Raw genomic sequence first — 16,709 nt, 5'->3', positions numbered from 1 at the left:
CATTCCTTAGTGTCACAATTTTGTCAAGAGCTACTTAAAGATCACTTGTTCCTTTCACCAGGCTTCTTTGTAAAACAAGTGTGCAGCTTTGACTTAAGGCTCCCTTCGGCATCACTCGGTTGAAGCATCTGTAAAGAGGCTTAACCCTTTGATGAGCCTCAGTGGCACATTGGTTAGAATGCAGTACTGCGGGCTACTTCTGCTGATCACCGGCTGCCAGCAGTTTGGCAGGTCAAATCTCAGTAGGCTCAAGGTTGACTCAGCCTTCCATCCTTCCAAGGTGGGTAAAATGAGGACCCAGATTACATAGAAGACTGACAGCAGAAAAAGACCTCATGGTCCATCTAGTCTGCCCTTATACTATTTCCTGTATTGTATCTTAGGATGGATAGATGTTTATCTCAGGCATGTTTAAATTCAGTTACTGTGGATTTACCAACCACGTCTGCTGGACGTTTGTTCCACGGATCTACTACTGTTTCAGTAAAATATTTTCTCACGTTGCTTCTGATCCAACTAACTTCTGATTGTGCCCCCTTGTTATTGTGTTCACTTTCCTATTAAAAACACTTCCTTCTCGAACCTTATTTATCCCTTTAACATATTTAAATGTTTCGATCATGTCCCCCCTTTCCCTTCTGCCTCCCAGACTATACAGATGGAGTTCATTAAGTCTTTCCTGATAAGTTTTATGTTTAAGACCTTCCACCATTTTTGTAGCCCGTCTTTGGACCCGTTCAATTTTATCAATATCTTTTTGTAGGTGAGGTCTCCAGAACTGGACACAGTATTACAAATGTGGTCTCACCAGTGCTCTATACAGCGGGATCAAAATCTCCCTCTTCCTGCTTGTTACACCTCTAGCTATGCAGCCAAACATTCTACTTGCTTTCCCTACCGCCTGATCGCACTGTTCACCCATTTTGAGACTGTCAGAAATCACTACCCCAAATCCTTCTCTTCTGAAGTTTTTGCTAGCTCACAACTGCCAATACAATACTCAGATTGTGGATTCCTTTTGCCCAAGTGCATTATTTTACATTTGGAAACATTAAACTGCAGTTTTCATTGCTTTGACCATTTATCTAGTAAAGCTAAATCATTTGTCATATTAGAGATGCCTCCAGGAATATCAACCCTATTGCACACTTTAGAGCAGGGGTCTCAAACTCGCGGCCCGTGGGCCAACTGCGGCCCATGGGACAATAGTTTTTGGCCCCCACCTCAATATCAAAGTTTAATGTTAGTGCGGCCCGAGTTTCATACGAATGGCACTTTTCAGTGTTGTGTGCAGAGCTAACAAAGAACTGCCAATACAATACTCAGATTGAGGATTCCTTTTCCCCAGGTGCATTATTTTACATTTGCAAACTGTAAACTGCAGTTTCCATTGCTTTGACCACTTATCTAGTAAAGCTAAATCATTTGTTGGGGGCAGTATGCTGACTCTCTGTAAACTGCTTAGAGAGGGCTGTAAAGCACTGAGAAGCAGTATATAAGTCTAAATACTATATAAATCTATTGATGCCTCTCTTCTTCTTTTCCTGTCTTCCGCAGGGTTCCGGAGAAAGTTACTTGGAGAGGACGGAGCGCTTATATCTCCAGATGTGCTCAACGAGAGAAAGGGTGAGGCACCTGGCCATCCACCTTCCTAACTGCAACCCCACAGAAGTGTTGGGACCCACGATACTTAGCCCAAACCTGGTTTGCAATACAAGTAGTCCTCAATTTATGACCGGTCGCTTAGCTATTGGCCAAAGATCCGACAGGCCTTCCTGGGAGTAGTTACAACAGAACTAGATTACGCACACACAGAAGTCACATTACCGTATTGCAGGCATGCGACCACGTGTCCACATTTCGTGGCATTTTAGCTGAAAATTAGCATTTCTGTCTTTTTTTCGGGAAAAACCCAGTTCTGCGGGATCCATTTAGTGACCGCCACTCAAAGATTGCAACATTGGGGTAAGTCATTGGGACTGACCTGATTTATGACTGTAATGGGCAGGCTCTATTACGGTCGTAAGTTGAGGACTATTTGTACCTGTGCCATGAAAGAGAATTTAACTACATTGGTAAAAGTCATTTGTCTTAACATATGCTTTGCCCTCAGTAAGTTGGCACTTGGCTGGGGAGGGGGGGGGGGGCTGCAGAATTTCCTCACCTGTTTTGTTGAGTGAACTCGCTTAAGAAATTTCTCAATTAGCAACATAAATTTTGGGCTCAGTTGCAGTCGTAAGTTGAAGACTACCTGTATAAACAATTGCTTTTTCTTTCGTCAACCACGCAAGAGAAGGCATTTTTAAAATCCTTAAAAAGTCTGGCAGTTTTCTTGACCCGATTCTTCCAGATTCTATCTCAAATTCTATCGCTGGTAACTCACTCCTTTTCCATCTCATTAATTTTAAGATGGGTGGACTTCAAAGCAGTGGTGGGTTGCTGCCGGTTCGGGCCAGTTCGCTTGTACTGGTGGCGGAAATTTGCACCCGTTCGCTGAACCGGCAGTGATGGCTGTCCACACCCCCGAACTGGTCCTCCGGTCGCCATAGCTGACAAAGAACCCTCTGCGCATGCGGAAAGGCTTCTGCACATGCGCAGAGGGTCATTTCCTCAATGTGACATAAGCGCACTTCAGGCAAGGGTTCCCCGCCGCTCCCGGTGGCCGGAGTGGGCATGAGTCTGGACTTCGTGCACATATGCATCAATGCAAGATTCAGCTTCTGCGCATGCACAGGAAGCCAAATCTCGCATGAGAACAGGCGCATGCGAGATTTCGCCGATTTTCAGCTATTTCTTTGTTTACACACATGCACGGAAGCAAAAAACCCTGCCAAATGTCGGCAAAATCTTACACATGTGAGCATCCTTGTGTGAGATTTGGCCGCCTGGGTATGCCGGTCACACGGAGATACGTGCGCGGCTCATTGGCGCACTTGCGTCGCAATGTGAACTGGTAAGAGATTAGATTAGATTTATTGGATTTATATGCCGCCCCTCTCCGCAAACTCGGGGCGGCTCACAACAATAATAAAAAACAGTACATAATAACAAACCCAATGCCCAGCAATCTAATTACAATTTAAAATTAGTAATTTCATAAAACAATCCCAAGATATATAAAAAACAGGCACACAGTCAATCAATCAACAAAACAACATGGGCAAGGGGGAGGTGTTTTAGTTCCCCCATGCCTGACGGCAGAGGTGGGTCTTAAGGAGTTTACGAAAGGCAAGGAGGGTGGGGGCAATCCTAATCTCGGGGGAGCTGGTTCCAGAGGGTCAGGGCCCCCACAGAGAAGGCTCTTCCCCTGGGTCCTGCCAGACGACATTGTTTAGTCGACGGGACCCGAAGAAGGCCGACTCTGGGGGACCTAACCGGTTGCTGGGATTCGTGCAGCAGGAGGCGGTCCCGGAGATATTCTGGTCCGGTGCCATGAAGGGCTTTATAGGTCATAACCAACACTTTGAATTGTGACCGGAAACTGATCGGCAACCAATGCAGACTGCGGAGTGTTGGAGTAATATGGGCATACTTAGAGAAGCCCATAATTGCTCTCGCAGCTGCATTCTGCACGATCTGAAGTTTCTGAACACTTTTCAAAGGTAGCCCCATGTAGAGAGCGTTGCAGTAATCGAACCTCGAGGTGATGAGCGCATGAGTGACTGTGAGCAATGATTCCCGGTCCAAATAGGGCAGCAACTGGCACACCAGGCGAACCTGGGCAAACGCCCCCCTCGCCACAGCTGAAAGGTGTTTCTCTAATGTGAGCTGTGCATCGAGGAGGACGCCCAAGTTGCGGACCCTCTCTGAGGGGGTCAATAATCCCCCCCCCCAGGGAAAAAGAAGGTGTGGAACCCACTCCTGCTTCAAAGCCCAGAATTTTGAGAACCGGAGTCCGCCCATCTTAAAAAGTTGTTGAACTGCAGAAGGGCCAAAGTTGGCGGTAGGTAGTTTCCCTTGTTATCCCCCTTTCCAGATTCTTACCGTGGTTTGTCCTCTTGTCGTAGAATTCGATGATGGGCGACCAAGAGCAGCTGAAAAATCAGGTGAGGGACCTGGAGGAGGAAGTCAACAGCCTGCGGAGGATCAACAAGCGCATCTTCGACTTCTCCAGCAGTATCCTCACCTCAACCAAATAAGAACCTCTTCCGAGTCTTGGCTAGAGGTGGAAGGAGAGACGAGCCGGTTGGAATTCATCTTGGACGCAGCCGTTTCATCCATGACAATCTTTGATGGGAACTTAGCAAAGTCACAGAAATACCCTGTTGTAAATGTGTCTGGACATGGAAGTCTCTAGCACAGTGTTTCCCAACCTTGGCAACTTGAAGATATTTGGACTTCAACTCCCAGAATTCCCCAGCCAGCGAATGCTGGCTGGGGAATTCTGGGAGTTGAAGTCCAGATATCTTCAAGTTGCCAAGGTTGGGAAATGCTGCTCTAGCATCTAGGTATGGGGTCCCCAAACTTGGCAACTTTAAGACTTGTGGACTTCAACTCCCAGAATTCTCCAGCCAGCATAGTTTGAAGACCTCTGAAGTAAATGATACACAAGGATCGTGGCCGGCTGAGGAATTCTGGGAGTTGAAGTCCGCAAGTCTTAAAGACTTGAAGACCTCTGATCTAGAAGTTTTGGGTGGAGCCCTACCCCCCCAAAAATATCTTTATGGATAATAGCAGAGAGTGTGGAAAAAGAATAACCCAGCAGGAGGGGAAAGATGGACCCTTTTTACAGTGCAGCTTCCTTCCATCCCACCAGGTCCTTTCATTCCTCAAACTAGACCCAACTGTAGATGTTCTTCAAGATGCCATCGCCACCTTTTGTCCAGTCGGAAACCATGTAGGGCCGCTTTAGAACTTCCTCTCGTAGACCACCGTAGGCTTAGAATGCATCACACTCCATAGGCGGAACTGCCCTCGTTGTAATTGGCCAGGGAGGAGGACAATTGACCGGCATGAAGAACAACCCGTGTAGCTGGACTGAGCACAGAGGCTTCCTAGGGGGGACATCATTTCTTTTTCATTTGGAAATGGGGGAGAAACTGTCCCTGCAGGGCTAACCTGGTTTTGATATGAAAAAACAGCAACAATCGTTTTTACGGTCAGAGACCAACAAAAATAAGGGGTTTTTTTTTCTAACTGACCTGCAGAAGAATTGTGGACTCTTTTTTTTTTTTGCTTGATCCGTCGTTCTACCAACATGCCCAAATCTTTAGCCAACCAGATGTCTAGTTAGGCTTCTTTCAAGACGGCTCCTTTGGCTTCTGTACGGTTGCAGGTTTGAGCACCAACCTCAGGATTTGTTTGTATTTGCCATTTACTTTTCATTGGGCTTATTTTGTTTAATTCTCTCTGTTTAGGGGGTGGGGAACCCTCTGGTTTTGTCTTCAGCCAAATTGTTCTTTGTTATATTACACTTTAAAAAAAACAACCACACAACTGTCAAAAACACAAGCATTTGATTTATCCCACCCCGCTCCATCCTCTTTAAGGTTATTGTCTATCTATTAGCAAGTGGCTCTACTGCTGTGCCAGAGGTGGTATTTAGCCACCGGTTCTGACCAGGGGCGGATTCCACTTACCGCCACTACCGGTGTGCTTCCCGCGGAGCTCTGTGACCCCGGCGCACCTGTTCGCATGCCCGAACGAGATTTTGTTTCTGCGTATGCTTATTTATTTACTTACTTACTTACTTACTTACTTACTTACTTACTTACTTACTTACTTACTTATTGGATTTGTATGCCGCTCCTCTCCGCAAACTCGGGGCGGCTAACAACAGTAATAAAACAGTATATAACAATAATCCAATACTAAAACCAGTTAAAAACCAATTATATAAAAACCAATCATACATACAAACATACCATGCATAAAATTTTAAAGGCCTAGGGGGAAAGGGAATCTCAGTTCCCCCATGCCTGGCGGCAGAGGTGGGTTTTAAGCAGTTTACGAAAGGCAAGGCGGGTGGGGGCAATTCTAATCTCTGGGGGGAGAGTTGGTTCCAGAGGGCCGGGGCCGCCACAGAGAAGGCTCTTCCCCTGGGGCCTGCCAAGCGACATTGTTTGGTTGACAGGACCCGGAGAAGACCACTCTGTGGGACCTAACTGGTCGCTGGGATTGGTGCAGCAGAAGACGGTCCCTGAGATAATCTGGTCCGGTGCCATGAAGTTATAAGATTTCGATGGGTTTTTTCCTTCCGCCCATGCATAGAAGCCAAAAATTGCCGAAAAGTGCAGCTCCATTTTCGCTTCCCATCCAGGCAGGAACCCAATACTGGTTCTGACGAACCGATAGCGGCCATTTTGACCAGTCCAGAGAACCAGCAAATAACCACCTCTGGTTGGCCCCACCGTTCTGTGTCCTTTATTCCCCCCCTCCTTTTTTAGCTTAGCTGGTTTGTGCGGCAGAGCAGATGGCCATGCCTCAGCTGAACTAAGGAACATGCGCATGCGCGGAAGGTGTTGCGCATGCATGGATGAGACTCGCGCGAGCGAAGTGAGCGCTCACATTTTTGGTGCTTTTGAGCGAACCAGTAGGCAAATTATGTAAATCCCACCCCTGCTACTATGTCCCATTTGGGAGATTTCCAGAGCATCTGTTGCTGAACGCCAGCGGAAAAAGAGGATGAAATGTTCACCTTCGGGACCATCCCATTCCAGAGCACCAACTGCAAGCCACAAATCAAAGGAGCACAACGGTCCCGCCCTCTTCACAGACTTCTTAGACTATCGAGTGGGTAATTCTTGACAAAATTGAATGGGCCCAAAGACGGGCTACAAGAATGGTGGAAGGTCTTAAGCATAAAACGTATCAGGAAAGACTTCATGAACTCAATCTGCATAGTCTGGAGGGCAGAAGGAAAAGGGGGAACATGATTGAAACATTTAAATATGTTAAAGGGTTAAATAAGGTTCAGGAGGGAAGTGTTTTTAATAGGAAAGTGAACACAAGAGCAAGGGGACACAATAGATTAGATTAGATTTATTGGATTTATATGCCGCTCGTCTCCGCAGACTCGGGGCGGCTCACAACAATGGCAAAAACAGTACATAGTGAAAAATCTAATATTTACCAATCTAATTACAGTTTTAGGTTTAAAAAATTCATAAAAGCAACCCCAATATATATTTAAAAAACAAGCACACAATCAAACACCAAAACAACATGGGCAAGGGGGAGATGTTTCAATTCCCCCATGCCTGACGGCAGAGGTGGGTTTTAAGTAGTTTACAAAAGGCAAGGAGGGTGGGGGCAATCCTAATCTCAGGGGGGTCTGGTTCCAGAGGGTCGGAGCCACCACAGAGAAGGCTCTTCCCCTGGGTCCTGCCAGATGACATTGTTTAGTCGACGGGACCCGGAGAAGGCCAACTCTGTGGGACCTAACCGGTCGCTGGGATTCGTGTGGGAAAAGGCGGTCCTGAAGATATTCTGGTCCAGTGCCATGAAGGGCTTTATAGCTCATAACCAACAGTTTGAATTGTGACCAGAAACTGATCGGCAACCAATGCAAACTGCGTAGTGTTGGAGTAATATGGGCATACTTAGAGAAGCCCATAATTGCTCTCACAGCTGCATTCTGCACGATCTGAAGTTTCCGAACACTTTTCAAAGGTAGCCCCATGTAGAGAGCGTTGCAGTAGTCGAGCCTCGAGGTGATGAGGGCATGAGTGACTGAGCAATTACTCCTGGTCCAAATAGGGCCGCAACTGGGGCACCAGGCGAACCTGGGCAAACGCCCCCCTCTCCACAGCTGAAAGATGGTTCTCTAATGTGAGCTGTGGATCGAGGAGGACGCCCAAATTGCAGACCCTCTCTGAGGGGGGTCAATACTTCCCCCCCCCCCAGTAATGGACAGACAGATGGAATTGTCCTTGGGAGGCAGAACCCACAGCCACTCTGTCTTATCTGAAGTTAGTTGGGGGAAAGATCAAAAGCAACATGAGAAAATATTATTTTACTGATCCTTGGAACAAACTTCCAGCAGACGTGGTTGATAAATCCATAGTAACTGAATTCAAACATGCCTGGGATAAACATATATCCATCCTAAGAAAATACAGAAAATAGTATACGGGCAGACTAGATGGATCATGAGGTCTTTTTCTGCCATCAGTCTTCTATTCTGGATGGCGATAATTGAGCCAACGCCTTCATTTTTTACAATCTTATTAACGGGGCCTAAAAACGAGAGCAAAACAATGCAGGCCCCATTATTCAGGAGCAGCATTACTCCGTGGAGAAAAGAGCCAAAGAAAAAAATTGCTTTTCTTTAAACCGTATGGCCTGTTGCTGTATTTTCCCAGCAACATCTGGCTGGAAAGAAGTTGGCTCCTGCCAAGCACGAACTGCATATCCATAAATCGTTGCCCAAGAACAATCGGCTTTATTATTATTATTATTTGCAAACTGAAGCAAAGGCAGGGATTTCTCTCTGTTGCATGGAAAGAAACCGGCTTCGTCGCTCTGCGTGGGAGGGAGACGGGAAGCATAAAGGTGTCCTTAGCAAGCCCTTGGTGGATGGTGGAAGGGGGGGTAGAGACCCCTGGTCCTCAGCTTGTTTCTCTCGGACAATAATGACTTTACCCTTTTCGAGGCTCAATTGCCCCGATTTGGCAGCCTGCGATATTGAAGGAGACATCTGGCATAAGGAAGGCAGCGTAATTCCATTTGCTTTGAGCGGCAGCTATTCGCTCTGCTTTAGTCGGGCCAGCTTCCTTGTCCTTTTTATTTCCTAGTGATGCATAAAAGAAATCTAGCCACCCGTCTTTGGGAGGAGACGAGAAGTTCTCCTTTTGGACTTTTAAACAGAGCAGGGAATGAAACACACATAGAATAGAATAGAATAGAATAGAATTTTTATTGGCCAAGTGTGATTGGACACACAAGGAATTTGTCTTGGTGCATATTTATTACACTTAGAAGGCCGTCTGGCTCCGTAAAGGCACTGGGAGGCGTTATGGCATTAAAGCTAGCACGAATAGGAAAAGAACGTGTCCAGAAACGTGTCCTGTGCTACTTACAGGCCAAACCTTATAAAAGCAGGGTCCCAAATCCTCACTCCGCAGTCCACTACCAATCCGTGGCCGTTGGGAACTGGGCTATGCAATAAAAAACATGAAGCTCTGTTTGTGCAAATGGCTGGCATAGAATAGAATAGAATAGAATTTTATTGGCCAAGTGTGATTGCACACACAAGGAATTTGTCTTGGTGCATATGTTCTCAGCGTACATAAAAGAAAAATATACATTTGTCAAGAATCATGTGGTACAACACTTAATGATTGTCATAGGGGGTCAAATAAGCAATGAAGAAGCAATATTAATAAAAATCTTAGGATATACGCAACAAGTTGCAGTCATACAGTCAACATGGGAGGAAATGGGTGAAAGGAATGATGAGTAAAACTAGTAGAACAGAAGTGCAGATTTAGTAGAAAGTCTGACAGTGTTGAGGGAATTATTTGTTTAGTAGAGTGATGGCGTTCGGGGAAAAAACCTCTTCTTGTGTCTAGTTGTCTTGGTGTGCAGTGCTCTGTAGCGATGTTTTGAGGGTAGGAGTTGAAACAATTTGTGTCCAGGATGTGAGGGGTCAGTAAATATTTTTCCCGTCCTCTTTTTGACTCGTGCAGTATACAGGTCCTCAATGGAAGGCAGGTTGGCAGCAACTGTTTTTTCTGCAGTTCTGATTCTCCTCTGATAAGGAAGAATGGTGGAAGGTCTTAAGCATAAAACGTATCAGGAAAGACTTAATGAACTCAATCTGTAGAGTCTGGAGGACAAGGAAAAGGGGGGGACATGATCGAAACATTTAAATATGTTAAAGGGTTAAATAAGGTCCAGGAGGGAAGTATTTTTAATAGGAAAGTGAACACAAGAACAAGGGGACACAATCTGAGGTTAGTTGGAGGAAAGATCAAAAGCAACATGAGAAAATATTATTTTACTGAAAGAGTAGTAGATCCTTGGAACAAACCTCCAGCAGACGTGGTTGGTAAATCCACAGTAACTGAATTTAAACATGCCTGGGATAAACATATATCCATCCTAAGATAAAATACAGGAAATAGTATAAGGGCAGATGGACCATGAGGTCTTTTTCTGCCGTCAGTCTTCTATGTTTCTATGATAATACACATCAAGCTCTCGGTCAAGACAGCAGTGTCCCTTGTTCAGTAGTAGTATCTGTCTATTTCCCTCCGTGCCCAGCCCAGTGCCACAGTTTTTTTTTATTTTATCAAGGCAGGGAATTTATTTATTTATTAAATTTGTATGCCGCCCCTCTCCGTAGACTCGGGGCGGCTAACAACAGTAAAAAGACAATATGAACAAATCTAATATTAAAAGTAATGTAAAAAAACCCAATTTAAGAAACCAATCATACATACAAACATACCATGTATAAATTCTATAAGCCTAGGGGGAATGGAAAATGTCAATTCCCCCATGCCTGACGACAGAGGTGGGTTTTAAGGAGCTTACAAAAGGCAAGGAGGGTGGGGGCAACTCTGATATCTGGGGGGAGTTGTTTCCAGAGGGTCGGGGCCGCCACAGAGAAGGCTCTTCCCCTGGGTCATGTTAGCGTCATGGTTGTATTAGATGCTGGTTCAGAGGAGGAAGAGGAGGAATATAATTCTTTTATTGGCCAAGTGTGATTGGACACACGAGAAATTTGGTCCCTAGGCTCTCTGTACATAAAAGAAAAGAGACATTTGTCAATAATCATGCGGTACTACACTTAATGATTGTCATAGGGGTCAAATAATCAGGAAATAGGGTGCCCAGCAAACATGGGAAATTGGAATTATCAGGGAAATCGGCAGTTCGGGAAATACCAGAATTATCAGGGAATTTGTGAAGAAAACCAGAATAAGTCAGGGGAAAATCATGTTTTAAAAAAAACCAGATTGTGCTGCTTGGCAGTCAAGCATAAATGAGCATAACTGGCAAAAACTTGCTTCCTCAGCTACCGATATTTCTCCATGGCTTAGCCGTTTGGCATGACGTCAATCTATGACCGTGCTTTAACTAGATCGCAAACTACAGGGAAATGTCAAGAGTTTCAAAATGCTTTCCCCCTGGACACCCTGTTAATAAAAATAGAAACATAGAAGACTGACGGCAGAAAAAGACCTCATGGTCCATCTAGTCTGCCCTTATACTATTTTCTGTATTTTATCTTAGGATGGATATATGTTTATCCCAGGCATGTTTAAATTCAGTGACTGTGGATTTACCAACCACGTCTGCTGGAAGTTTGTTCCAAGGATCTACTACTCTTTCAGTAAAATAATATTTTCTCATGTTGCCTTTGATCTTTCCCCCAACTCACCTCAGATTGTGCCCCCTTGTTCTTGTGTTCACTTTCCTATTAAAAACACTTCCCTCCTGGACCTTATTTAACCCTTTAACATATTTAAATGTTTCGATCGTGTCCCCCCTTTTCCTTCTGTCCTCCAGACTATACAGATTGAGTTCATTAAGTCTTTCCTGATAGGTTTTATGCTTAACACCTTCCACCATTCTTGTAGCCCGTCTTTGGACCCGTTCAATTTTGTCAAAATCTTAAGGATACAAGCAACAAGTTAGAGTCATACAGTCCTAAGCGGGAAGAGGTGGGTGATGGGAATGATGAGAAGATTAATAGCAGTGCAGACTTAATAGTTTGTCAGTAGTGAGGGAATCATTTGTTTAGCAGAGTGATGGTACTTGAGGGGTTTCCACAGAGAGGAGGGAGTCACACTATTTTCCAGAGCACCAGAAGGCCAGACGAGGAACAACGGATGGAAGCTGACCAAGGAGAGATTCTACCTGGAAATAAGGAAGAACTTTCTGACGGTCAGAGAAATCAACGAGTGGAACGGCCTGCCAGCGGAGGTTGTGAACGCCCCAACTCTGGACATTTTCAAGAGGAGATTGGACTGCCACCTGGCTGGGCTATAGAGGTGCAGATGACAGACTCAATGATTCCTCTGTAGAACTGTATCAGCAGCTCCTTGTGCAATGAAGAAAGAATAGTCTGAGGGAAGAGAAGCCCACCTTAAGAAGGCATTCTGATCTCGGTAAGGAGAGGAAAGGGGTGCAAAAGGTAATTATTGCACTCCAACCTCTAACAAGGAACAAGAGTTAAATACAAGCTACAGTACTTCTACTGGCTTCTGGCTGCCTGCAGTTTGACAGTTCAAGTCTCACCGGGCTTAAGGTTGACTCAGCCTTCCATCCTTCCAAAGTGGGTAAAATGTCCTCGGAGAGGGGTGGCATACAAATCCAATCAATCAATAAAATAAAATAAGGACTCAATTGTTGGGGACAATAGGCTGACTCTGTAAACCGCTTAGGGAGGCCTGTAAGGCAATGTAAAGCGGTATACAAATGTAACAAATCCAGGCAATGTCGCTTGGGTGGGACCAAGGGGAAGAGCCTTCTCTGTGGGGGGCCCAGCCCTCTGGAACCATCTCTCCCCCCCCCCCCCCGAGATTCGCACTGCCCCCACCTTCCTTGCCTTCCGTAAGAGCGTAAAGACTCATCTATGTCGCCAGGCTTGGGGCAATGAGATCTTACCTCCCTCCCAGCCAATGAATGTTATGTGTGGCTGAACTCTGTGTACGATCGATTTTTAAAATATTAGGGATTTTAGGGTAGATTTTTAGCTAGTTAATTGGATTTGTTATTGTACTCTACTGGTTTTTATTGTATGTTGTAAGTCACCCCAAGTCTTCGGAGGGGGGCGGCATAGAAATTCAAATAGATAGATGGATAGATAGGTAAGTAGGTAGGTAGGTGTTGTGGTTAGCTCTGGCCCAGCTCCTGCCCCAAGGACTGTGGATGTGGGGGAGACATCCACATGCTGCAGGTCTGTTTTGCCCCCGGTGGAATCTGCTGATGAAGGCTCCTCTGACCAAGAAGACATGAGTGACAGGGAGGAGGAGAGTGGGGCAGACAGCTCAGAAGGAGATCAATTATTTCTCTCCTCCTTGGATTCAGAACAAGAGTTAATGATACAGCCACGCATGCGGAGAGCGATGCATTGGCAGCAACAACTGAGAGATTATTATCAAAGAAAATGAGGCCACCTGTGGTTGGGTGGGGCTGTGGTCATTAGTGAGGCTGCTATAAAGAGCAGCCTGTGGGTTTGGCCATTGTGGAGGATTATCTGATCCTTGTGTTTCGTGACTGCTTTACTGACTTTGATCTTTGTGTGCTGATTTTCCCCCGCTTTGGAACTAAACCAGGGCAAAGTGTGTTTCACTTTGTGAAAGAAGAAGGACTGTGAATTGCCTCACAGCTGCAAGCTAAGTATCACAGAACTGATAAGGGACTTGTACAAATTACCAATGTGTTTGGAGACAAGTGCTCTTTGCTATACAAAAAGAGTGCTCTGTTTATTTGCATTTCCGGTATAAAGAACATTGTTTTGAATTTTCAAACTTGTGTGTGTCTGAAATTGTATCTGTACATTTTTGGGAGGATTCTACCAGAGAGCTCGACAGAACAGTAGGCAAGTAGATGGATGGATGGATAGATGCATAGGCAGGCAGACAGACAGATGCTATTGCTATGTTGGGAAGAAGGCAGTGGCTGCCTCAGACAGATTTGGTGGGGCGTAAGCGGTTATTGTGATGGAAAGTAGAACTAATATTGCAAACGGAAGGAATAAGCAAAGGTCAAGGGTCATTTGCAGAAAGGGAAGCAAGGAAAAGAAACTTAAGAGCCTACCTTGATTCGTTTGGGACAGTATTTCTCCACCATGGCCACTTTTTAGGAGCGGTGGACTTCAACTCCCAGAATTCCCCAGCCCGCAAAGTCAGCCCCTTTGAAAGTTAACCAGGTGGACAAAACTCTTGATTTAGGATAATAAGGTGAGACAAGAACTGGGCTAGGCAGCCTCCGAGTACCGTAATTCTGCCGCCCACAAGGAATTGAGTTTCCCCCGACACATCCAGGCTGCACTTTTAAGGCGAAGCAGCAGAGCTGTCCGGATTACAGCCCCAAAGGAAAACCCGTTTGATTTAAAGTGTCGTTTAATAACCCAAAATGCCTGAGCCGCAAGTCCTGCTTGAAAGCCAAGATCTTTAGATAATGCTTTTAGCTTAATAACTGTCGCTTCTCCTTTGTTGTGTGTTCCGTCTAGGAGCTGGTGTGGGAGGCTCTTTAACATCTATATAAAATATAAATCCAAAAATATATATGACTGTGCAGAAATGGAAGGTCAATAGTGGAGGCAGTTTTGATCTCAGGGGGTAGTTGGTTCCAGAGAGCCGGGGCAGCCACAGAGAAGGCCCTTCCCTTTGAGCCCACCAGCTGACACTGTTTAGCTGATGGGACCTGGAGAAGAACAACTCTGGGGAATCTTACCAGTTGCTGGGAACTATGAGGTAGAAGGCGGTCTCGGAGATAACCTGGCCCCGAGCCATGTAGGGCTTTAAAGGTAATAACCAACACCTTGAATTGAGCCCCTTGACCAATAGGGAGGCAGTGCAGCTTGCAGAGGATTGGTGTAATGTGAGTGTACCTACGTGCGGCCACAACCACTCGTGCAGCTGCATTCTGGACCAGCTGTAATCTCCGAATGCTCTTCAGGGGTAGCCCAGTGCGTTGCAATAATCCAACTATGAGGTAATAAGGGCATGAGTGACTGTGTGGAGAGCCTCCGGATACATGTAGGGTCACAATTGGTGCACTAGACCAGGGGTAGGCAAAGTGGGGTCTTCTAGGACTTCTGGACTTCAACTCCCAGAATTCCTGAGCACAAGTCATCGAAGAGCCAACTAGATTCGCCCACGTTTCTGCAACACTGGCTGCCGATCAGTTTCCGGTCACAATTCAAAGTGTTGGTTATGACCTTTAAAGCCCTGCATGGCATTGGACCAGAGTACCTCCGGAACCGCCTGCTACCGCACGAATCCCAGCAACTGATAAGGTCCCACAGAGTTGGCCTTCTCCGGGTCCCATCGACCAAACAATGTCGTTTGGCGGGCCCCAGGGGAAGAGCCTTCTCTGTGGCAGCCCCGGCCCTCTGGAATCAACTCCCCCCAGAGATTAGAACTGCCCCCACACTCCTTGTCTTTCGTAAATTACTCAAAACCCATCTATACCGTCAGGCATGGGGGAGTTGAGACACCTTTCCCCCAGGCTTTTTTATATTTATGTTTGGGTATGTATATGTTGTTTGCTTTTTTAAATGTGATAGGGTTTTATGTGCTTTTTAATATTAGATTTGTTTTTGCTGGAATATTGTTTTTATTATTGTTGTGAGCCGCCCCGAGTCTTCGGAGAGGGGCGGCATACAAATCTAATAAATTGAATTGAATTGAACTTTGCCTACCCTTGCACTAGATGAACCCATGCAAAGGTCTCCTTAGCCACAGCTGTTAGATGTTGACCCAATCTTAGCTGTGGGTCTAGGAGGGCACTGTGGCTTGCTGTAGGTGCCCGCTATGGTGGCGAGGATTCTAAAAAGTGCATGAAAAATTTCTCCCTGGCCAAGAGGCGTTGTCAAAACCTCTAACATGGGTGTAGAATTGCAGTCTTCTTGCCATGAAGAAAAAGACCAATGCTTGGCTTGTATCAACGCACAACGTGAACATTTTGTTTGAAGATGTCCATTAAACCTCCTTATAATGTTTTCTCCCTGCTGTGTGCAGGGAACTTTAGGCTAATTTGATGTGTTCCTCTTGGCAGTTCAGTGCAGCCACCAGGCTGTGAAATACCGCCGTAATGCACTTGGTGTGCTTTCCAAAACATTTGGCTTGCAAGTTAATATTGGGCAGGTCATAACTCCAAAGAGCAAATTGGGAGGCTTTTCAGATATTCAAATCAGAAGCTAATTGCTTGAATCCAACAAGTAGCTCCTTGAATCCACCTATCAGCTGTTGTGGTTAGCTCTGGCCCAGCTCCTGCCCCAAGGAATGTGCAGGTGGATGTGGGGGAAACATCCACATGCCGCAGGCCTGTTTTGCTCCCGATGGAATCTGCCGATGAAGCCTCCTCTGACCAAGGAAGCATGAGTGACAGGGAAGAGGGGAGTTTGGAAGACAGCCCAGGAGGAGATCAATCATCTGTATCATCCATGGATTCTGAACAAGAATTAATGACACATCCACGCATGCGTAAAGTGATGCATGGGAGACAGCAACTGAAGGATTATTACAAGAGAAAATGAAGCCATTTGTGGTTGGTTGGGTGGGGCTGCTGTAATTAGTGCTACAGATAAAACATAGCCTGGTGTTTTAGCCTCGTGGCAGTTTATCTGATTCATTGTTTCGTCAAGATCGTGGTTTTTGTGCTGTTCAAGATTGTGTGTAGACTCTCTGGACTTTAGAATTGGACTCAATTTCCCAGTTATTGGGTGAGCAATTGGATTGCATTTAACCTGTGCCTTGTGTGTACCAGAAAATCCCTTTGACATTTAAAAAGGGAGCTGTTTCTGTTTTTCTGTTGATAAAAACTTTTGGGTTTTCCTTTTATCGTGTGGTGTGTGTCTTCCTGGACTAATTACCCTGTAAATACAGGCGGTTGAAACACGCTGGCAGAACACTAGGTAAGGCAATTGTTTGGTGAATTAAAGAAATAGTGCTGGATTAGAAGATATGGAAAGATCCGTCCGATACAGTCACCAAGGGTCAGGCACAATTGAACAGATCTTTCCCCATCATTGTTAAGCTAATAATTGCAGTTGCAAAGTGAATCATGCAGTTATTTGCCCACGTCTC

At 45.5% G+C, this 16,709-nt stretch overlaps 1 protein-coding gene across 1 annotated transcript in view; it reads left to right on the top strand.

Annotated features, from left to right (window-relative positions):
- Positions 1-5,446, top strand: part of WDR18 (WD repeat domain 18) — a 102,925-nt gene extending 97,479 nt beyond the window's left edge. The window contains exons 9-10 of the mRNA XM_070746464.1: positions 1,558-1,626; positions 4,008-5,446. Of these exons, the coding sequence (XP_070602565.1) occupies positions 1,558-1,626; positions 4,008-4,139 (201 nt within the window). The 3' untranslated portion in view covers positions 4,140-5,446. The remainder of the gene's footprint in view (positions 1-1,557; positions 1,627-4,007) is intronic.
- The last annotated feature ends 11,263 nt before the right edge of the window (positions 5,447-16,709 follow it).

The sequence above is a fragment of the Erythrolamprus reginae genome, chromosome 1 (genome assembly GCF_031021105.1).
Source record: "Erythrolamprus reginae isolate rEryReg1 chromosome 1, rEryReg1.hap1, whole genome shotgun sequence".
NCBI lineage: Eukaryota > Metazoa > Chordata > Lepidosauria > Squamata > Dipsadidae > Erythrolamprus > Erythrolamprus reginae.
Note: the sequence above shows the minus strand (reverse complement) of the source record. Positions and strands in the feature narration are given on the sequence as shown.